Below are 24,403 nucleotides of genomic sequence, written 5' to 3' on the forward strand. Positions count from 1 at the left end.
AGGAGCCTTCTATTAAATATTCAAGCTTTTTTAACCAACAAATAAAATTTTATTGATATTTATAGAAAAAAAAAACTAAAAAAAAATGGAAACTGAAAATATCCGTAAACAGCTCAAAATATTATGGTGTATAGAAAATGCTTATATAAACATTCAGTTAAAATTGCATGCACCTACGATCATTTGTTTTAGTGTTGCTCCAAAAACCAAAATCGATTTTCTCAAAAACAGATTTTGCGTAAAAATTCCCGTTTTTCCTTAATTTTTCTTTTGTTTTTCACGTCGCTTTTGAAAACAATGAAAACTACTGGGAAATTTTTACTTTTGACCCCCCCAAAGTACCAACTAGATTCACTTTCCTATCAGAAAAGTTACTGTTGAAGAAAATCCAAGCACTTTTACTGTCCAAAAAGGTGTTGACAGACACAAAAATAAAAAAAAAAACACACATCATTGTAAAATCAATACATTCATCATCGCTTCGCTCAGAATCTAAAACAAATAAATTCCCTAAGCTGTGTGTAAAAACGATGTAAAAACGTCATCACTACGGTCCGACGCGCATTCTTGGCAGTTGCAATAATTCCGGACCATATTTTTCGCTTCGTCCTGCCGTGTTCGGCGCACAGATATATAAAAATATACTTTATATATCTGTGGTTCGGCGTCTTTCCTCGTTCATGATGTATTATAGTATAGATATTATGCTTGGTCTCACCACGGTTTAAATAGTTTTTTTACCTTAAACCGTAACCCCTTAAACCACGGTATTAGAATAATAAGGGCCTGCCTTAAACCATGGTGGGCCTGCAACCTTATCATCATTTTATCTGTTATCATTTATCACTTAACAACATTATTTTTTTAAATAATAATGTAGTTACAGTCGACTTGTAATTTGTATTCGGAAAATAATAAAAATTTAATCCATATTACCTAATATAATTTCACAATAATAATATATTATTAATTTTATTTGTAAGTTATATGTTTGAAATTAACGTTGAATTGGTAGTTTTACCAAAATGAACTGCAATTTATTGAAGTTAAGTGGTTTCAAGTTTCACAAAAGTTTGCTTATAGAGTTAGGAAAACCGTCGTTCTCACATTCAGCCGTTTCATTAAAAAATAAATGCGGTTCAAAAGGTCCTCCTTGGCGCGTTATGTTCTTTGGCAATGATGATTTTTCGGTCAAAAGTCTTCAGATGCTCACATCAAAAATGTAATCATACTCATTATGTAGTGTAGGTGGTGAAATTAAATTATCTTATTTACCTAATCGCTGAGAACATTTTTTATAGGAGAACACAGACTATAATTTCCAAGGTAGATGTTGTCACAACTTCTACAGGCAGTGGCAACAATGTCAAAAGTTTTGCAAAAGAAGAAAAATTAGATATATACGATTGGCCTGTTAATACAACACTCTTGGATGGAAAATATGATATTGGAGTGGTTGTGTCGTTCGGACGATTAATACCCGAAAAAATTATAAAATGTTTTCCGCAGTAAGAATGTAATATAATTGCTAAACATACAAATTGTTTTATTTTAATTAATTTCCTAATAAAATATTAATTATTATTAATATTCATAATTGTAATGCATTTTTTTTTAGTAGGAAGAATGAAGTTTTTATAATTTAAACTCAGTGCTGTAAATTCATAACACAAATGTAGCATTTATATTGTTTTAATTCAATTTTTATGGCTATATTCTAATAATTAATAATGTATTAATTTGGTTTCAGAGGAATGATAAATGTGCACGCCAGTCTTTTACCCCGATGGCGAGGAGCTGCTCCTATAATATATACTATACTTAATGGTGATTTAACATCTGGAGTAACAATAATGAAAATCCATCCTCGTAGGTAAATTTACTAATTTTTACATGGTATCTCATAACACTATTTGTTTATTAGTATTATGCAGTATGTTCTGAAAGTCAATTTAAATTCAGTTTTTAAACATTCATCTAGAAGTAATATATGTTATTAAATTAGAGTTTTCTTAGATTACTGTTGAAAAAATCCTCGTTTAAAATTTTTAATATATTGATGAGTCAAGGACTCGCAGAGCTACTTGTGGAGATACAGGATTTTTGGGATAAACTGTATATATATATGATGTATAATATATATTTGTCAGAAATATTTATAAATACATAGCTATTTTATTTATTTGTTATTTGTTGAGTATATTAAATTTATTTCTTAGGTTTGATGTTGGTGAAATTGTTAGACAACATAGTTGTTCAGTTAACAAAGATGAAACAGCTGATGAACTAAAGAAGAAACTATCGGATATGGGTGGACGTTTGTTAATTGACTCATTTAAAGAATTAACAAGGAGTTTAAGGTACGCAGTACCACAATCTGAAAAAGGGATAACTTATGGTAAAATATAAAAGATATTTCTACAGTAATTTAGACTTAAAATTTGATGATTTCAAATGCTAAAAATAAAGAAGTATTTGAAATGGTTATCTACACAGGTTGGCGTACAGTGTTATCGTTGATCTATGCAGCAACCATGGTGAACTAATAGTGCTTGCAGAGTCAGTTGGTGTGTGGCTATATTTATGTAATAATATTATGCACTATATTGGAAAATTGATTTTTACCAAACAGTTAAGTTTATAACTGCACATTCTCAATTTGTGACTAAGTGGATACATTTAACCTTTATGCATGAATGATATTGTTGATACCAAACAATAAATACAATATATTAGGTAATCCATTTGATTTAAAGTTTATAGGGTTAGTAGGTAACAGAAGATTGAGGAATTAAATAACAATTTTTCTCACTATTTTATTAAATAAATACATTTACTCTGTGTTAAGAATTTAGATTATGCTGTCAATGCAAAATATAAAATAAGCATAGGTATTTATAAACTCCATGGTCAAATCAAATATTTAAAAGAATAACCAACTTTAATATTTAATAAGTATGATTTTAAAAATTAATTAAATAGATAAATGTATTTGATTAGGTAGGTACTATAATTATTCTAATACAATTAGCAAGCTGGGCAAGTTAATCATTTACTTTTTTATTTGTAATAAAATATGTTAACTTTAAAAAGTTTACTTTTAAGAGCAGTGCGGCATATCACAGCCACAAGTGCAATAACATTGAAAAATATTATATAATGCATAATTATATGTTCCATTCTTGACCAATACACACTAATGATACTATTTTTTAAATATAAACCAACTATGAACTAAATTAATAGAGGCATTAAGATGATTTTATTATCCCACACTGAGTATTATAGTCATAAGAGCACATCTAGTAGTGTCTTAACTTGTTTAATCAAGTGATCAATAATTATACTTCTATGTAGCCTAGAAAAAATAAATAAATATTAATTCATAATAAATCATTAATAATGAGTTTTACTAAAGACATGAAAATCTATCTTATGTTCATTGCAGAATAATTTATCCTGAATTTTGTTTAAATTAAATTATACACAATATACATATTCTAAGAAGTTTAAAATTTAAAAATAAGGATTGTTGTCAAACAATAACTAGCAAAACAAACTAAGAAATATTATATAAAAAACGTCTTACGAATTATAAATATTTAAATCTAAAGAATATTCGTTTTATATTTATTAATTTAGAAACTTTTGACAAAAAGAACTGACAAACCGCATTTTCGGACTATAGTTTGTTTTATCATACATTTTATAATACTTTGTTCTACATAACTACACATAAACTTGTGGTTTATAACTACATTCATCGCATAGATCTTATATATATACAGGCAGCACACCAGTGGACGCCAACCTGTAAAATTAACCGTGGTATTATGAGATAGTATTGTCCATTAAAAAAGTATAATTTTTTATTTGTTTTCTTATCATATTCTAATTTAAAATTTGCATATACAAATTAAAGCATTATTGAAAATTTGTAACATGTAGGTAATAACTAAAACATTTAAGATACTTTTTTTAAAGTATTCAAAATACGATTGTTAAAATCCATGTTTCAACATTTTATGTCTTATCATAAGCTAAGAGTACTTTAAAAATGTTACTAAATGTAATGGATTTTTGAAAATAATATTATAATTTAACATTAGTATAATCATTGATAGTATTTATATATAATTAATGGTATAATTAAATTTTAAAGTTTTAAAATAAATATTTAATTGTTGATTTTAAATTAATGTTATAGCACCAAAAGTAGACAAAACCCTATCCATTATTGATTGGAATGTTACGGATTCTAATTCAGTTTATAACAAATATCGAGCATTATGTGGCTTGTGGCCATTAATAACCACTTGGCATGGGACATCTGTAAAGCTGTTGAAGGTATGCAATTATCAGATGTCAAATGCAGAAACTCAGTTACAACCAGGAGATTTAGTATATGATAAGCAAAGACAAAAATTATCTGTTAAATGTGGTGGAAAAGGAGGTTATGTGTCTATTGAAAAACTTAAAATTCCTGGACATAAAACAATGTCGGGTAAAGATTTTTTTAATGGTTTTGTTTACATGAAACCAAATAGTGAACGAAAATTTGATAGTACACAAAAGTTTGTTTGACATAATTATGTAAATTTGCAGTTAACAAATCCTATGTACTAGTAAATAGGTATTGTGATTCTTTTATTGTAAAAAAATGATTGTAAAATGTATATTTTAGAATTTAGTTATTAATAAAAAATGTTACCAAGTATTGTAGTTACATATTATGTTATTAATAGTTTAATTGAGATTTATTGTTTCTAAATGAAACATGATGTGGGTAATACATTGAATTATTACGGAACTGTTCATTACTTTGAATTGTGTTGTAATAAAAAAAATGTATTGCATATAAATTCAAAGCTCAGTTAGGAATAGAAGTCGGAAGTGGTATTTTCCTAGGGCCTCGCAACAAGTAACTTCATATTTTTTTTACTATATTATATTTAAATTAGTGTTATAACTATGGCCATTAGCTATTGTAGGGATTGATGTTGGTTAGGAAGGTTTTTGCCACTATGAACCCGGGTGGTCACCCATCGGGGAACTAGTAGCAACAGCCGTTGTTTACTCTCAATCCCAGATTTCAGCCACTGTGCCACAATATTTTATTACAATAATAATTTATTCTGGTTGTATTCTTAATTTTTTTTAATTGTTTAATAATGGTATCCATATAACAAACAAATTATCTAAATTGCCAATCAATGTACATGAACAAGAAGAGAGCTTGATTCATTTGGGATTTTAATAAATCTGGTATGGCTAGATTTTTTTTTTGTATTTACTAACTTAACTAAACAAAAAAATTTACAATATGGAACAAAATAAATGAGTGTGTGGAAATTACAATGACTAGAAAAACGTAATAAAATGTGCCACCACTTCAGCTTAATTGAGTTAGACTTTTTATATAAGTATTTTTTAAATGTTTAGGAGGTAATTATTTTTTTATTCAAAAGGTTAGATTTATTTTTAAAATTTATTTATCCATAAACATTGTTTTATTTAGATGGATGGCTAGATTTAAAATATTATAGAAGAAAGTTCATATTATTTAAATTATGCATATTGTCCGTCATCATTGGTCAGATGATATTTATGTAAGTTTAAGTGTTAGATGACAAATTAGTAACCTAACCTATTGTATATAGTTGTTAATGATGTTAGTGCAGCAATGTTCATTAAACAGAAAAACAATCCAAAATAATAGTTCTAAACCACATACCCATATTTAATTCTTCAATGATGATGAAGCACCAGAATTTTAATAATAATGTATTAATTCTCCAACGAGCAATATATACAAAGTGTAATTATAATAAACAAATGTCTGTTGGATCACCTTCAAAGCCAAAGGCTGTGCTGGAGGAGAGAGTCCATACAAGTACAAAATTAAATAAACATATCAAAAACATTATAATAATAAAAATAAAAATAAATTAAAAAATAGTAGATAATCAATATTATTTATAACTAAATTATTACAACTAGCATGTTAATTATATTCAAATATTATTTAAATCCAGAGACATAAGTTTTCTTGTTACTTGTTTAAAATCTATAAAATCATGAATAAATATTTTAGGTTTAATAAAAAAATTGAGTGAATATAAAAAATATGGTCCTGATTGACAAAAACAGTCCTTAATTTAGGTAATGTAATATTAAAATTTTAAACGAATCATGTGTAATAATTATGAGTAGGAGAATTAATTGTATTATTATATTTAAAAACAACAGCAAAAACATACATGATATGAAGGGATTTAATATTTAAAATTTTACTTTCATTATATAAATTAGTTGTTATTTTACTTAATGCAGACTTATTTTATATACTAATGATGGGTTTATAATGAATAAAAATGTATTAATTTGATGGTTCAATAACATTTAATAGACCAATCATGGGCCACTAAATTATGTTTAACAACGTTTAGCTCAATATTGATTTGTTATATGTTTAGAGATTGTTCATGTAACTCGTCATAAGTACCATATCATTTTATAAGAATTATTATGCCTAAAGCATAAATACTAGCACACATAATTCACTTGTTCAAAACATGTAAATATTGAAAATAATGTTGATATAATATATTTTAATTTACCCATGAGTCATGGCCATGGCCTAGTAGCAATTCACAGAGTTAAGGAAATTAAGAGACTGCAGATTCAGTATACACATTTCTTACAGGCCGAAAAATCATTAGTTAGATATAATTAATCATAAAAATACAGCTAAAAAAAAATAAAAAAAATACATATGAATTCAGTTCATAAATAGCAATCAACCAAGGTAAGCTGAGTATATACGAATATTAAAAACTAAAAAGAATCAAGATTGTTTGAATTGTTGACAAATTATAATACTATATTAAATATTTCAATTTGGCCCTCTTATGTTATGACAAAAATGCAATATTGATATGAATTCACAGTGTGACTGAGTGAGCGTCCAACAGTTGTCCAGGAAAAGTATTATTACATAAAAATAAATTAAAATTTCAGTCCACTTTGAATTAAATGTTTTACTAAACTCACTTTTATAGTCAAAAAATAATTGTATTAAGAAACTTTTATGTTTGCTAATTAATAGCTTGCGCAACAGCATCCAAGGCTCTTTTGTGTTAGTCATAGTCAATGTAAATATCCAGGTAACTAATAAAAGTTTTCAAAACTTCTTGGAAACATTATTCTTGGCCATGGCCAATTGGGCTTCTGCAATCATCTGAAAAATGTCAAGACAATAAAACAAACAAAATGAACCAAAAATGCAAAAGGACTGAGTATGACAAACTACAAAATTTTGGAAAGTTAGAAAGCTTGGCTAGACATTAGACATCAGAATTATAAATAATAGACTACTAGAGTCTAGACCCTAGATATATTATAAGGAGACCAAACTTGTACATAGGTAATAAACGTTCCATAATACATCGCAGACTTATTTCTCCACCAGTATGTGCGGCAGTTCCCCTTCCAAGACTGTTTTGACACACAGTTAACCCAAATTAGATATAGAAAGATATGGAACTATTAAACCTTAAAAGGATGTCAGACAGATGTGCGACATAGCAAATTTACGTTTATCAGAACCAACTTTATGTTAAGAACATTACCTCTGTCCCTACGTTGCTTATTTTATGATAATTTAATTTTTATGTAAGTAATGAGCATGTAAAATATTACAATTTAAAAATGTTTATAAATTGTATAAAAGCCAACGAAGGGACACAGGTAATGTTCTTACTGTTCTTGGCTTAAAGTTTGATAATAGATGAATTCACTCTAATATTAATTCTGCTAAACATTAATTTGCTGTTATGCGTGGGTGAGAGTGAGAAAACAAATTGTGCGATGATATCCTCTTAATTAGTTTATAAGTAAAAAATTATACGTTTTATTAAAATTATACTGACACCAGTGTCTTAAGCATGAATTCATAAAAATCATTATAAATAAATTTAAAAAAAATAGTGTGTTTATGTTTGTTAATTAACCAGAATTAACTTTATTCATCTACATTTATAATTCAAAATTTGATAGCTACCTAGAAACACTTAGAAATAACTAGATAATTAAATAAAATTACTGATGTAAAATATACAAATGCATTTTAATTAGATCTATATAAATTTCCATGAATTTAAAAACTTTAAATTAAGTATAAAAGTACACAATATTATACTTTGATAAACTACCTAATAAATAAATAATTAATTAATTTAGATATCCATTCAATGAACTCTGATCATAAATAATGTGTTGAACGTTTTATATTAGTAAGTACACTATATATGTACTATGTGGATGAATTATATATTAGTAACTAGTAAGTCAGTTTTATATTTTAATAGTAGATGTAGATACCTAATTAAAAATAATAGAAAATATCACTTAGTGATTTTAATCACCCTCTATAGGTATTTCAGGTAGTTTGCACTTCCCTTAGACATCAATGTTATAATTAGAAAAAAAAATTATATAACAAAATATTTTACTTACTTTACATTTTTCTGAATCTGGTATATGTGGAATGTTATTCATCCAATCTTGAATACGGATGTATAAACTCTTGTTTACATGATACTGATCATATGTAATAGGTTTACTCGAGAAATGTTGCTCATTATTGCCTGGTATTGGCTGTAGCAGGGTTGCTATTCTTTAATATGATAAAAAGTTATTATAGTTAGTTTCTAAAGTTAAAAAGTGACTTAATTAGTTAATCGGGTTTTTTTTAAACGGGCACTTATCAGCGTTGTAAATATATTTTTAGTAAGATTGTTAGAAATGATAATATTATTTTTGTGTAATCATAATATCTGATCATGAAAAATAAAATAACTAAATTATAATATATAATTTATAACCACATTACATTCAAAAGAGATATCTGCGACACAAAATTTAAAATTTCAACTTGATTACCACATGTAAATATTATAATAGGTAGGTAGAAGATATAATATGATAAACTATTTAAATACATGCACACCTAACATGTCAGTTTACTTTTTTAGGAATTCAAAAAAAGGTATTTTAATTTAACTTAGTAAGTCTGTCTCAAAAAAATAAAAAATTAAACAATTAATGAACAATATATTCTCATAAAAATAATATTGTGTCATACAAATAAAATACAAACAAGTAGGTACCTACTAAATTATAATTAAATTTAATACCTAATTAAGACAAACAATTTCGTGACATTTTGCTTTCTAAAAAATAATTTAAGGTGCCTACTTCTTTAATCAAGATAGTTATTTGTGATTCAAAACTGATTAATAAATAATAATACATCAACATTTATAAGATAAAATATGAAAAAAGATGGTCAAATGACATTACCTACTGAACTAGGTACCTACTTAGTATCTACCTATAGGTATCAAAAAATTGACAAAAAAAAAATGTATTTATTTTAAAAATAAAATTAATAATTATATATGAAAAAAGCAATTAATTAATTCAACTTACGTTTTACATTCAGAAACTAATTGCACTAATAAAGTAAGTTCACAGAATTGGAAATTATTAGCTCTCTTAACAGCTCTCAATGCGCTTTCGTGTTCTTCGTATTCAATGAATAAGTAACTAATAAAAGAAAACAATGGCTTTTTCAAAATGTACGTTCAAAGTGGAATGTCTAATGTAAGCACTCACCCTTTAGTGTCGCCCTTTTCAGATTTTGGATAGTAATCTCTGAGGATCTTACCGAACTGCGTAAATATTTTGGTAATAAATTGTTGGAGACGGACGAAGCCTTTGTGTCCGACCTTAGGAATACCGTCGACTTTAATGACGGTGGACACTTCGAGTTTCTTTTGCAGTACGAGATTGAGCAATACTAAAAATGACGATGTCACACGAATGAGTGGAGGAACCTTAAGGGCCGATTAATTGTCGCTGCAGTCTTACCTTCGTCGATTTTGTTGTCGACGGTCAATTCGTTGTCGACGGCATCGCCGGCAACCGCCATGACGAATCGGCTGTCTGCCTTATCGAATGAAAAAAATCAATACGATGGAACAAAAATAATGAGCAGAAAACGGAAAAGATACGTGCAGTGAGAACTACGCGAGACTTGGGATGGTCAGGTTAAGTTTTGTTGTTGGTAAGTTGGTTAAATGTGGTCAGCGTTAGAACCACGATTGACTATAAATAACTGCAATAAGGTATAATGACCAATGGAACTTATGAATCGGCTCGTACCTACTTCTAGACTATAATTTACCATAGGTAGTCCACAATAATTTTCAGTAACGAAACGTTCAAAACTAAAGTGGATTTATAAAATATCAAAACATTACAATTAACACTGGCTGCGCATTCCGTGTAAACCTTGTGGTTAACCTGTTAACCGTAATGATATAGGTACTAGATATTCAAATATCTTCATTACAATATTATTCCATTACATTCCACTGTGGGTTAGGTTTTACATAATAAATAATAATAATTAATAATATTATTATAATAAATAACATTATTATCATTCTAGTTGGTGAATTATGAGAAAATTCTGAACGCGGGACTACACATGACTTCACGGAGACATTGTAATATAGAACCACAGATTATGAAATAGAATATAGAACTTTAAAGGTATTATCAACTATTTTATATTTGTATACCGGACGAGTGGACTAATTTTAAGCTAATTATACCACCAACATACTGGCCATTCAAATTTCGCACTGTTCTGCGGTACCTATACTCATAGGTCTTTGGTAGGTGGTAAGTAATGAGTTAAGAGGACGCTATACCCGCATGCGTTGTCTCCTCCTTACAAATGTACAACATAGCAAAAACTGTTTTGCGCGGGAAAGAACCTAGAAGGCTACAGTCATAAGTCATAACTATAGGTAAAGAAGGGAAAGAACCGAGAAGGCTACAGTCATAAGTCATAAGTCATAACATAGGTCTTTGGTAGGTAAGTAATGCGTTAAGAGGACGCTACACCCGCATGCGTTGTCTCCGTCTTACAAATGTACAACATAGCAAAAACTGTTTTGCGCGGGAAGGCTGTAGTCATAATTAAGAAACGAGATTTTCACCACATAAAAAGGAGAACTTTGGCTGTGTAACGTTGTTTTTATTTTTTTGATATCACTTAAATGAAATAATAGTTTCTACTGTTTCAAAAACCATTATTTTTTGTGTTATTTAAACTTGAAAAACTTTTTTCATATAAATGATATCAAAAAATAAAAACAAACGTTGCACAGCCAAAGCTCTCCTTTTTATGTGGTGAAAATCTCGTTTCTTAATTATGACTACAGCCTTTGAGGTTCTTTTCCGAGCAATTACAGTTTTTGCTATGTTGGACATTTGTAAGACGGAGACAACACTTGCGGGTGTAGCGTCCTCTTATTATCAATTCAATTATTATTTAGATGAGGCACTAATCATTGGCGAATACTTTAAAGGTATTATCAACTATTTTATATTTGTATACCGGACGAGTGTACTAATTTTAAGCTAATTATACCACCAACCTACTGGCTATTCACATTTCGCACTGTTCTACGGTACATATACTCATAGGTCTTTGGTAGGTAAGTAATGCGTTAAGAGGACGCTATACCCGCATGCGTTGTCTCCGTCTTACAAATGTACAACATAGCAAAAACTGTTTTGCGCGGGAAAGAACCGAGAAGGCTACAGACCTACAGTCATAAGTCATAACTAAGATACGAGATTTTCACCACATAAAATGGAGAGCTTTGGCTGTGCAACGTTGTTTTTATTTTTTTGATATCACTTAAATGAAAAAATAGTTTTTACTGTTTCAAAAACCATTATTTTTTGTGTTTTTCAAACTTGAAAAACTTTTTTCATATAAATGATATCAAAAAATAAAAACAAACGTTGCACAGCCAAAGCTCTCCTTTTTATGTGGTGAAAATCTCGTTTCTTAATAAATTATGACTACAGCCTTCTCGGTTCTTTTCCGCGTAATTACAGTTTTTGCTATGTTGTACATTTGTAAGATGGAGACAACACATGCGGGTGTAGCGTCCACTTAATATCAATTATTATTTAGATGAGGCTCTAATCATTGGCGAATACTTTAGAACACTAATAAATTAGACGATGACTTTAGTGCACTAACCAAAATTTGTATTTTTAAATCTTAATTTGAGGTAGGTAATTTAAGTTTACCAAATGTTCCATAGTATTGAAATGCTTATTTATTTTATAATTTACTAAACAGATAATTCTAAAAATAATTATATTAAAATATTAAATACCCATGATTTCATAAACAAATGGTTTCATTTGAAGTATACAAATGTATTGTTTTCAAACAAAAACTAAACAATAACATTTATAAGCTAAGACAGAGGGGATTATTTAGATACCCACTCTAATAAAATAATCTAAAATTTTAGTGTACTAATAAAAAAGTTTTAGTGTGCCACCGTTCAAAAATACGGTTTTTGGCTCTTGCACTAATAGTTAAACTAAAACGTGCTGTTTTAGTGTACTTGTGTACTAATATGATTGGTATGCTAATGTAAAATTCAAAAATAGACCCTCAGGGGTGGACGGGCCACTGTGCTACTGTGTAATTGCACAGTGTAGGGGAGAGTGGGGTAGATTTGAATGAAATTTACATTTAATTTTTTAATTTTTAATTTTTTTACAAATTTTTTATTTGATAATTACAATCTGTAGTCTAGATGGTTGTGAATACTATTTGACTCATAACAACCTTATATATTAAATAACCAATTTAATTTCTAATTATAAAGTTAAGTATATTTTTATTCAAATCTACCCCCTGCACGTTCAAAATAACATTTTGAACGTGCAGGGGGTAGATTTGAATATATATTAAATTAAACTTTTTATTAATTTTAATAATAAAAATAGCTCAATATAATATAATAACTTTTTTTACAATTATGTTTAGATGTTTTCTTGTCAACTTTTTTTTTCTTGTGAAAATTTAGTTTTTTGGGTTTTCTTATAGATAAATCCACATCTTGTGACATAATTACATAAATCCAGTAAACTAATCTATTCCATCCATAAGATAGATATTTCAAGAAGGACCCTTTTATTTACCCTATTAATGAAGATTCAAATCTAGTACCCCATGTCAAAATAGTCAATAATAATCGTAATATAAATTTTAATAATTATAAATAATGTATGTATATTAAATATATTACTAGGCAAAAATATTTTGAATAGGTATGTTTTATTCTAAATTTATGATTTTGAATTTTAGTTTCCAAAATTTTCTCATGGAAACAACTATTTTTTTAAAAAAAAAGCTGGAAAATCACAATATCATTTTTGTTTATCACAAAATTGTTCAAAAATGCCTGATAATCACATATGGTATACAAAACATTGTCATCAACTTAGATTATTATTCTTATTAATGTAAATTAATCTGTAACAAATTATAATAGACAAATGCAAATGTACTCCGCATTCAAATCTGCCCCACTCTCCCCTACCGATGTCATATTATGTCCCAAGCACCTCAATACGTTTTCCTAAAAATGGAGGTTTGCCGTTTGCCCACATGGCCACATCTCGTTCATCGTTGTAAATCGTATATGACAGCGCTATCTAACTAGAAAATTGAATCAACTGTGAGGGCGATTCTTCACGAACGCGTTAGAGTTAAAAATTATTTGGCGGCCATAGATGGCGCCGCCGTTATTGAATTAACTTTAATCTAGGGCTGCTTTTGAAATCAGACAAGGAAAAATGCACACCTGGCACCTTGCATGCTTATTGTAATAAAAAGTACCGATTCTGTAAATCTTCATGTAAAATTTAAAAAAAAAATCATCTTTACCATGTTATCATAATTCAATTTCAAATTTAAATTCGATCATCAGTCCACTAATTTCCCTCCTTTCCTCTGTTCTAAATGAATTTATCGCTAAAGAAAGGTACCATTTATCCAAAGTCCATCCATGTTTAATATTTCCAGTTTCCACACTAATAAGTTATAATCAGCTCTATAATTCCCTCATTAGTTCAATCTTCATTTATAATCTTTCATTATAATATTATATTGATAGGTAACTAATAAGTAATAACACTATTCCCTATTCATTATAATATACCTAATTATTAATTTAGTGTTATGTGTACCTATGCATATATACTCTAAATGCACATATTATTATTATAATATAACAATATAACCATCACGATTAACCCATGACAATTTATAATTTTATCATTATACATTAATATCTTAAATGATGTCTCATTATTATGATTTATAATCATAGATACCTATATACTATATACTTAAGTACCTATATCGGCTATACATATCAGCATTTAATATTTTAATCTAAAATTTATTTAGTTAGGTAAATAAATATGTTATTCATATGAAATTTGTCCAGTAAGGCTACAGATTTTAATATTTCATTTTACCTAGTAATTGGCTAGTATAAGATTGTGCAAGATGTTTTGTTGCGGAGTATGCAATGCTGTATTTACCGGCATATACCAGGAATCTGTATTCACAACTCAATGCGGTCATTTGTTCCATGCTGAATGCCTTAGAATGTGTTTCAACAAGCAGTAGGCACCTATATTATTTATTTATCGCTGGCATCCCTTAGTAACGTAGTATTATTTAATAATTTTTGATTGACTTTTTTTTATTGCAAATTGTTCATTATTTATAATTTATAATAAATGGGTACTAAAATATAACTTAATGACATTGTTTCAAGGTTTTTAAACCAAGATGTTGTACTTAAATGCCCGTATTGTTCACTATTCGTTGACACAGCCAAATTGATTAAGTTACATCTCCAAATAGATGCAAATTGGAAAGATACCGCTACTGCTCTAAGAAAACAGGTACCTATAAAATATAATAATTGTTTTTTAATAGATTATCATGAGAGACCCATTCAATGACAGCTAGAGTAATCACATAAAATACTATATTATTATTAATTTATTATTAGGTTATACTACATTTGTAAACAAGGCTATACCTATCTGGCTATCTACTCAGTAGGTACATTTGTTTTGGTTTTATATTTCTTGTATACAACTATGCTTATGTTCATCAGGTAGTTTATATAAATGAAAATGTTGCTGTTGTTAATTTGTAAATCTTTAACAGTTTTATTATTTTTTTTTTAAATTATAATTAATTCTATTAAATTCATTGGAATTTTTTCACGTATTATATGAAATGATAGTTAATATTATTGCAATTTATAACATACAAATATTCTAGTTATATGTTATACAACTCTAAGGGTTCAAATTCTTATTTTAAAGGGTCCAGAATAGGAAATTTCGATAAAACTTTACAATAAGAAAATAAGTAAATGACTATTGACAATAATTGCAAAGAAAGACAAACATGAGTAGGGTTAGGTACCTACACAACATACCAATACCTACTTAGGTTATCAATTATTAACATTACAAATACTAAAACTTAAATTTAGAATATTTGATAAATGAGAAATGAGAATAATTGAAACATAAAATATAGGGAGCATAACACTGAACACGACACAATGTTGTGGGAACCCCAGCTTTAGTGTCTCCTAATTTAAACACCCACAGTAATCTATATCTAAATGTTGCTTAGTTGGTATTATAAAAAAATATAACTGATAGTGATAGTATTATAGTAATATACATTAGGTAGGTAGGTATTTAATGAAATATTTTGTAAAATTGATTTTTAAAATTTGTTTTTATCAGGCCAATAGAAGCATCATTAATTTGGATGAAACATTAATGAACAACTCAGTATAATGATGGAAAATCCAAGCCTTGATATCAATCCTGAAATTTCTGCTGTAAGTTTAATGTCCAAATTACCGGTTTGCTAAATTTTACTAGGATAGAAACTTAATTTAATTATATTTATATTGTTTTTTTAGGCCAATAGGAGCATCATGAATTTAGATAAATTGTTAATGAACAACTCTATAATGTATTAAATTTAGTGATACTAATGAAGGTAATAAAAAATTGAAAAAAATTGCTGATGAAATATAGCCATATTATTTTTATATTTTATTTCCATGTCAAGTCGTATAAAATATTGTTATTATTTATTAATTATTTTAATTTAACAAAAATATTATTTTAATGCTTTTTATTGTATATTTTGTATGAAACATTTATTTACATTTTATTTGTCTTACCTAAAAAATGATTTGAGTAACAAGAACTCTTGTCTCAAAGAATTATATACCAATCATTATTTTTTATTTTACCTATGTTTAATTATTTTTTTATTTTATTACAATACAGCCTGGGGCACATATAATATATTATATTATATTAATATGTCATCTCATAATAATATTAATTTTTGAAGAATTAATTAAATTAAATTTATAGTACCTAATAACCAAGTGTATGTAATATTATATGGGTGGGTATTTAAAATCCTAAAAGATAGTTTTTAGGGTTTTTTAATTTTGTACAACACTCTTAGCTGCATATTGTGTGATTATATTGTAATCTAATATTGTACTTTATTATTATATTGACTTTTTTAAAACAAAATATACTTCATTTTATTAATATAGTGAATCATGTCTATACCTTCTGGAAAGTTCCATAAAAAAAAATGGAGAAAGATATATTATACATAATATTATTGAATGTTCTAACCTAAAAATTGGCGAAAACTAGACTGAATATTATTTGCTAACCTTTGAAATATTTAAACGCAGTTTTTTCCATAGACATTTTATATTTCTATGTTAAAATTTGGACGAAATTAGTTGTTTAAACAAAGAATAACAATTTTAGTTATTCTGTTGTCATTTAAAAATATTCATTACTAAAGCATTCAAGTCAAAATGACCAATGTATAGGACAATATATTCAAAAAATAATAATTTAAAATAACCGGTTTTAAACAAAAACATTCATCAAAATACATTTTTTTTTAATAAAGTAAAATTTTTATTTTAAAATCACATTTTAAAACAATATAATATGTTGTTTATTATTTTTACAGTTTTTCTGTAATACTAGTGTCATACCATCATATTTTATGAAAAAAAATGTTTGTTAGGAATAATTTTTTACTACTATATACTGAGTATATAGTGTAACTGTAATAACTGAGAATATTATAATTATTTTATGAAATTTTGTATGCAATAATATATTATTATTATATTATTATCAAATGTTTTCAAAATATAATTTAAAAATAAAAAATGTATCTAGGTACGTTTTTAAAAAAATAATGTAATTTTAAATAATTTTCTCTTTTTAAACATGTTGTTTAAAAACAAATTTATTTGGATATTTTGTCCTAGATTCCACAAACCACCATCCAAGGGTTTTGTGCTTCCAATGACTCATTCTGTATAATAATGTTTTATTTTTATTTATTTAGTTATGATCTACTGACTATAATGGAACGATATGGTCTGGCGGGTGACGCGAGTGGTACTTGGGCGCCACTGGACGTAGTAGGTATCTCCTAGCTATATGAAAATATAATATAGATTGTAAATGTATATAATATATAATTTGTACAGAGAAGAAATAAAAGTCAGTCTATGCTAGGCGTAGCTATTATTATATTGCTACTTCCGAAGATGGCAGTGTAACAGTAGACAAGTCATAATAGCAATGAATAACTAAAAACGGTAAAAGTGATTTGAAATTCAACGCAAATGGAAATTACAGTTCCCGGTATCATATTATTTCTCAGACTCTCAGTTATAGTTATAGTAACCATGATCCATAAAGGTAGGTACCTATACACATACGATTGTAGGTACGTATAAATAATATGTATATTCCACATTTCCAAATGCCGGTTTAGTAATATGAATATTATGTAGATAAGTATGTGCTTATGCGTATACGTGTAAATATTGTATATTATTATTGTTTGACGAAAATAATTTATTGTTGTCGTACAAGACGGTACTTCAGTAATTGTAGGTACTTGCGTGCAAGAAGGTACACATTAACTTATTAGGTACTACAGGCGCGTAATATAATTAATATAACAATACACACACACATATATAATAATATATTGTTATATAAATAACATACCTACCGTGAAGTCGAACACGATTTCATATTTAATTAAACAATTGTTTATAATGATTCAATTATAATATATAATATCGTACGTAGAGTCCTCACTGTATATGTTCAAGTGGTATATAATACGCACTTTTATTCCTACCTTATAGGTACATTTTTACAAGACGATCAATTTAACGTAAACTTGACACTCATTATTTCAAAAACACTGTATCGATTTTGAACATATTAGGTACTTCAGCACAATTTTAAGTCGTTACAAAACAAACATTATTATATTTTTCATAAATGTCTTAAGTTTATTACTCTTTTGAATGACAACATACATTTTTTATTTCATAGTCTGAAGCAGAATATTAATCGGAGTACTTAGATATATGAAAATCAAAATCTAGGACAAGTATTATTTTAAAGTTTTGATGAGGAAAGTAGTGGACCAACATTTTGCGGGGTAGGTAGCCGCCTTGTACTACCTATTCCACTTTTGCTCGTCTAAAATTTAAGTACTTATAGCTCATAAACTAGGTATGAGTATTATACATACATTATTATTAACTCTAAAGGTACTCATTTTTGCTAACGGCTCTGCAGTTTATGATTGGCTATTGCTTATTGGTAAATATTGTTTTGCAATCAATGTGAAATTTGCCAATCCCGGCAATTCCAGATATGATGCTCCCGAATTTTCAGCGTTCGTCTATAATTCCGAGGTCGGTGAAACAAAAAAAAAGGACAGCGTATAATAATTATGTGGTATAACGATTATCGCTGCGACTCTCGCAACTGAGACTCAAGCATAGGCGTTAACCGGGGAGGGGTGAGAGGGGGCAACTGCCCCCCCTCAAAAAATTTAACAGGGCCCCCCTTGGTATTTTGCAAATTAATTTGAAGACTTATTTTTTCAAGAAAACTGAAAAGGATAATATTTTAAAAAGATTAACTATAGAAAAAAAATGAATTGATTAATCAAAATGTATTTATTCATTGTCATTTGCCATATGCGATATGCCATCGTAATACATCATAATAAGTAATAACAGATAGATAAAAAAACCGAAAGTATATTATACCAGAATAATATACACACAATTTCCACAAGCCACATAAATTAATTTTGCACAAACGTGTCGACACATTTATTAATTATATTATCAAATAAAAATCAAATATATAACATAGGTATTTTAACAAAAATATTTATTCATTTAAATAACAGCAGCATAGCATAGCATTATTTATTGGTAGGTACATTTATACTACATTTTTATTACAGTATTACATTGTTATTATATAGTTATTAATGTATTATTACATTATTACAGTGTTATTAAGTACATTGTTAGATTATTAAATTATTACGTTATTACATTATTCAATTTATAAATTATTAGACAGAATATATGATTATAATATATACAATATGACATTATTTAGAATACATTATGATTATTTACATCAAGTTAGAAGGTATACAGATATATCTATACCACTCTAAGATATACGACCGCGAAACGGCATAAAACACGTGGCGAAGAGCCGATGGTGGTACAGATAACAGTGGGAGGGGACGTTTCAAAACTCTATGATATTAAATATTTTACTGGTCTATGATGTCAATATAACCACAACAACAAAACAATCGACTGACGAATTTTTTCGTCCTACTCCAAAATGAACGGCGAACTGGACGTCTACATTCAACAGCGGTTACATCCGTGTTTTCCGCGGCATTCAAATACGGCAACTCCGTCTTGCAGGACGTGACAGACGGCAAATCGGGAGCATCACCAGCTAGATTTGGAAGCACAACGATATCCGGCATACAAACCAGTGGCCTGCCCTCCAGCAAATCCTCGGAATTAAGATGTTTCGACAGTTCCGGTATGCAGATATCGCTGGTGACCTGTGGAGACATTACATTAGGCGTGGATCCGATCTCTGCAAGTGTCTCGACATTTAAATCTAGACGCTCGGGGATATTCGGCATAGATACAAATGTTGGCGTCGGTATGTCAATATCAGGAGACTCGCAAGGCTGTGTTTCCTCCGGCGCACTCACAAGACACAACGGTAACGGCGGAAGGTGCTTTCCGTACTTTGTATCTGCATTTTTAATTTCTGGCAATACTTCGTCAAACTCCAACAACTTGTCCAAGACCCTCGGTACAATAATCCATGGCACAGGCATTTCTGACGATGTAATACTATCATCGTCACGTGAAATAGATGACGACTGTTCTTCACTTGGACACAAAGATACGGGTGGTACGTTTAACGACTTTTTAACGGCTGTCACCAGTAAGTCTTCAGTGAGCTCATCCAACACCTTGAAATCCGCGGAAGTCAATATCGTCGTCGTCGGTTGTTGGTCATGGATAGTGCATACAATTTGTGGCCTCACAGTCTGTGTAGGGTAGTCCACCGCGTCCTGCAGCTGTGTTCCAGAAAATCATTAAGGTTTGGTAAAATCTTAGTTCATATACTATGGATGGAGCCACAGCGAATTATTTTGTTATCAATAGGTGATATTAGTCTTCGAATTAGGTGATCGACGGACGATGTGCAATATTGTGAATATGCGCAAATTAGCGCGATGCAACTCCTCGCATAATTATCCATAAGTTATACTATATTACAGAATTATTTTAAATCATAGTTCGTGGTTAATTATATTATTATATTATTATAGTAGGCATTATACTATTTTTTCAATATAATATTATATTTAAACATAATATGCGGATTTGATAAAAATTTATCTGTGGATAAATATGCAAGAAGTGGCGTCGCGCATGCACATATCGAATACCTAATTCGGCGGCTCATCGTTGATATTGCCGTTATTTTTTTGTATTGGTATAATACGCTGTAGTTCCATCCATAGTATAATGATCTAAGGGTAAAATGAAAGACTGTTTTTTCCTATTCGTGATAAATGTTTAACTTGAGTTTTACTGTCAATTTCAACTGATAACAATATGACATGACACGTTCTCTATATCTTGTATTATTCTTCTCTATTAATCGTTGTGTTTGACTATTTGAGTTTTGAGCAAAGTGTTATAGAATTACTACATTAAAATATTACTATAATACCATTTAGTATAATTCAAGGTACTTATTTATTATGTTATATTTGTGTGTATGCCATTAGTTATTATTTGTATAAGCTTATAAGCTTTAATTAATATAGATACAGACGCACAGTGTAATACTTTTAAAAATAAATATATATATACCTAATAACTATAAATTATAACATTAGGTATATCGTATATTATATACATTATATTTATACCGTTATAACTTATGGACTTCAGAAATAAATTCCATTTTATGTAAAAATAAAGTAATAGGTAAATATAGAAATGCAGATTGTTTTTATTAAATAAACTATCATCTTATCAAGCTTTTTCCATAATGTAATTTAATTTTACATACTACAATAAAGATTTAGCTTAGATAATAATATTATTATGTCATGCTTTCCACTTTCCACTGATTATGTATATGTTTTAGTCTCCAAATATCTTTAAGTATGTACGGTATATCGACATAAAATAAAGTCCCCCCCCCCCCATAAAAATTGCCCAAGTTACGCCCATCGTCTCAAGTATTGATATAGTACACCGGTACCTATGGATAATGATTGGAAAATTATTAGTTTCCCGGAACTATAGTATTTCAAAAATGTGAGTAAATTGAGAGAAAAAATTATTGGCGCCGACGATCACACCCTGTATCGCATTATAATATACGATATCCGCGTTATTCCGGGCACGTATAGGTACCTATGTCGTATACCTGTGCCCATATAAATATATAATGCACCGGCACCTTGCAGCTTGATCTCCGCGGCCCTTCGTTACATTCTCTCGGTACATTTCCCCGCTGTTCCCCTGAGCCGCGTACGTATATACGGCAGATAACAGCTAATATACAGGCTGATTATTTCAACTGCAGCGAACACTCGTCATATGGAAAAGTATAATCTATTGTTTTTATTATTTTTATTTTTAGAAATTATCCGCCCGGAACATTCAAAGTGCCTACGAAATGTATTCCAACCGATATAGTGATTTTTTATTTTGTAATGACACCCTATTTTTTTATGTAAACATTTTTTACCTCAAACAGAATAGGCCTTTTACAGCGTTTAGATATGTATACACGCCAAACTTTGAACGAATAGTTTCTTATTATTAGTATTAAAAGCATGTAAAGTTACAATAGGTAATTATGTCGTGTAGTCTGTGAAGAGGGTGAGATACTATTCTCAACTAAACAGTAAATGTATACAGCTATATATGTTTTAATAATAAAACAATTACCTAGGTTAATATTTGATGTGTATACAATTACACGTCGAAATTAATGTTATACACTAGTACCTACGTTTAAATCCCAAACGCATGATATCATGTTATATTCATATAATATGAGACTGTGGTGTCTGCGAAATTGACTTATATAACATTTAATAACAACATTAAATAGAATAGGTGGCACTAAAAAAATTTTAAAAACATAATATGTTAAAATGGGTCAACCGCTGATGTGAATAACGTTATTCCCAAATATAACCCACAAATTAAGTTAGTACGTACTATCTTAATTTGTTATGTCGAAATAATAATTTTTTTCATCCAATTTTCGTTGGATCGTCTTGATAACCGTTGAGTTTGTATGCGGTTTACAATGATTTAAATTTAAATAATAATTTGGAACAAAATACCGTATTTTAAATACGTTTGTTCTATGCTCACGGTAGATATCCGATTATTTTTTTCAACAAATATGTGTATTTAATTATATTTAGTTTATTTAAAAACGTATATAATGCGACGTACAGATCAAAACGCATATTATGAGATTCTTGGATTCTGACTAGATTACCCGGTACTGAGATGTCTCGTTACCATGGATATGATCAACACCTTAATACTTTATAAATATAACTGATTCTCTCTTCTCTGTTTAATGTGTGTGTTCCACCATGTTCAGTTTTCAGTACAATATACCTAACCGTTAAAAAAAAATTAAATATTATTTTAATAGAAAAACTCAGTACTCATATTGTGTCGCCTCCGTCCACCCATACTACTGAGGACACCGTGATGGACGGATCGCGTAAAATATTAGAATAATAATATTATATTTCGTTATAATTTTGTTGATCTGCTCAGAGATGTACCCAAATTGCCTATATATTGCGCCGGACAAGTCTGGCAGTCGATTAATGCCATAATATTATTATTATCAAAACAAATCGAGCCACCTGCTGAAGTTGACGCTCCAACGAGATACGGTAGACACCTAGAGATCCTTTTAAACCCTCGGCTCGGCAGGTAATGTACCCTTGGAACCGGTTGCACCCACTGTTCAACCGGCATCGCAGTTTTTGGGGTCGCCACCACCACCTATAATTTCAAAAACGTAGACAAAAATGTATAGTATAATAATTATGTCTATTCGTTTTTATGAAAAAACAACTCTTAATAACGCATGCTATGATCATTTTTGAGTAAAACACTCAAATTACCGTATAATTCTATAGAATTATATTATAATTTCGAAACTTAAATCAGTGTTGTATTTTAATATAACCTTACCTGACTAAAAGGAGGTGTGATAAAAATATACGACCTTTAATGGCATGTCGAATTCAAAAACTCCGCAGAGGATCATCATCAAGTCGTGATAATAGCAGATTCTTAAACCATTTTGCGAGTTAAATACTCATCTTGGATCACTTTAGGTCACAGAGGGCTACACACGATACGATCATACGTGTATTATTATGTTAATGAAATGAAATATAAAAATTATAAAAACCAAACAATATATATTGTGTGAAAATGCGCGTTCTTCGTCAATACATATTTTCGGAAATTGAAATAATTCCTGTTTAATAATATTGTTCTTATTTTTGTGTTTTTTTATTCTATGACTATTGCTGAGAATCTTATACGAAATTGATTAGTTAAATGGTTCACTAAAATTTAACTGATTAATCGTGTAGACGGAACCATTACATCACTATTGATTTATTAAAATATGTTTAGAAATTGTTTATGCTGTCTGGAATAATATCACTTCTTCAATCAATTTCGAGGAGAATGTGAATAACATATTAATTAATATTAGCGGACACTGTGCAATAACGATTATGAGATTTCTACATTAATTTAATTATAGATATTTGCAAAAACGATGGTGCGAGTATGGTGAAATTACAAATTTGTTGTAAAAAAATGGGGTAAAAATATATTTGTAAAGGATCTAGTAAAGAGAACAACATGAAATGGTTCCACTGAAAAGTAAGTATTTTTTTAAT

At 28.7% G+C, this 24,403-nt stretch overlaps 3 protein-coding genes across 5 annotated transcripts; 2 read left to right on the forward strand and 1 right to left on the reverse strand.

Moving 5' to 3' along the window:
- Positions 1-867: 867 nt before the first annotated feature.
- Positions 868-4,715, forward strand: LOC132945458 (methionyl-tRNA formyltransferase, mitochondrial). 2 transcript variants are annotated; one of them, XM_061015204.1, is made up of 6 exons: positions 868-1,222; positions 1,302-1,508; positions 1,751-1,873; positions 2,220-2,360; positions 2,497-2,567; positions 4,208-4,715. In XM_061015204.1, the coding sequence occupies exons 1-6, from the start codon at positions 1,026-1,028 to the stop codon at positions 4,582-4,584; spliced, it is 1,116 nt and encodes a 371-aa protein (XP_060871187.1). In that variant the 5' UTR covers positions 868-1,025; the 3' UTR covers positions 4,585-4,715. The 2 variants fall into 2 exon arrangements, with proteins under 2 accessions (XP_060871187.1, XP_060871188.1); XM_061015205.1 differs by lacking the exon at positions 2,497-2,567 and having other exon boundaries at positions 2,220-2,398.
- Positions 4,716-6,307: 1,592 nt separating this feature from the next.
- On the reverse strand, positions 6,308-10,345 carry LOC132945459 (eukaryotic translation initiation factor 3 subunit B-like). Of its 2 annotated transcripts, XR_009664571.1 has the most exons (6): positions 9,934-10,345; positions 9,679-9,862; positions 9,493-9,609; positions 8,518-8,677; positions 7,054-7,240; positions 6,308-6,955 (listed from the first exon to the last, which is right to left on the reverse strand). XR_009664571.1 is itself a non-coding variant. In XM_061015206.1 (5 exons), exons 1-5 carry the CDS (start codon positions 9,992-9,994, stop codon positions 7,184-7,186), a joined length of 579 nt encoding a protein of 192 aa, XP_060871189.1. In that variant the 5' UTR covers positions 9,995-10,345; the 3' UTR covers positions 7,021-7,183. The 2 variants fall into 2 exon arrangements, 1 of the variants encoding a protein (XP_060871189.1); XM_061015206.1 differs by lacking the exon at positions 6,308-6,955 and having other exon boundaries at positions 7,021-7,240.
- Positions 10,346-14,464: 4,119 nt separating this feature from the next.
- On the forward strand, positions 14,465-16,046 carry LOC132945460 (uncharacterized). Its single transcript, XM_061015207.1, has 4 exons — positions 14,465-14,583; positions 14,739-14,868; positions 15,736-15,833; positions 15,918-16,046. Exons 1-3 carry the CDS (start codon positions 14,465-14,467, stop codon positions 15,787-15,789), a joined length of 303 nt encoding a protein of 100 aa, XP_060871190.1. The 3' UTR covers positions 15,790-15,833; positions 15,918-16,046.
- The last annotated feature ends 8,357 nt before the right edge of the window (positions 16,047-24,403 follow it).

This window comes from Metopolophium dirhodum, chromosome 5, assembly GCF_019925205.1.
Source record: "Metopolophium dirhodum isolate CAU chromosome 5, ASM1992520v1, whole genome shotgun sequence".
NCBI classification, from domain to species: Eukaryota; Metazoa; Arthropoda; class Insecta; order Hemiptera; family Aphididae; genus Metopolophium; species Metopolophium dirhodum.

Coding starts and splice junctions, on each gene's coding strand:
- LOC132945458 (XM_061015204.1), top strand. CDS start 1,026: ATGAACTGCAATTTATTGAAGTTAAGTGGTTTCAAGTTTCACAAAAGT. Junction 1,223..1,301: donor CAGATGCTCACATCAAAAAT/GTAATCATACTC, acceptor CATTTTTTATAG/GAGAACACAGACTATAATTT. Junction 2,361..2,496: donor GAATTAACAAGGAGTTTAAG/GTACGCAGTACC, acceptor TTATCTACACAG/GTTGGCGTACAGTGTTATCG.
- LOC132945460 (XM_061015207.1), top strand. CDS start 14,465: ATGTTTTGTTGCGGAGTATGCAATGCTGTATTTACCGGCATATACCAG. Junction 14,584..14,738: donor AGAATGTGTTTCAACAAGCA/GTAGGCACCTAT, acceptor CATTGTTTCAAG/GTTTTTAAACCAAGATGTTG. Junction 14,869..15,735: donor CTACTGCTCTAAGAAAACAG/GTACCTATAAAA, acceptor TGTTTTTATCAG/GCCAATAGAAGCATCATTAA.
- LOC132945459 (XM_061015206.1), bottom strand. CDS start 9,994: ATGGCGGTTGCCGGCGATGCCGTCGACAACGAATTGACCGTCGACAAC. Junction 9,610..9,678: donor GAAAAGGGCGACACTAAAGG/GTGAGTGCTTAC, acceptor TTCTTTTATTAG/TTACTTATTCATTGAATACG. Junction 7,241..8,517: donor CAGATTCAGAAAAATGTAAA/GTAAGTAAAATA, acceptor GACATTTTTCAG/ATGATTGCAGAAGCCCAATT.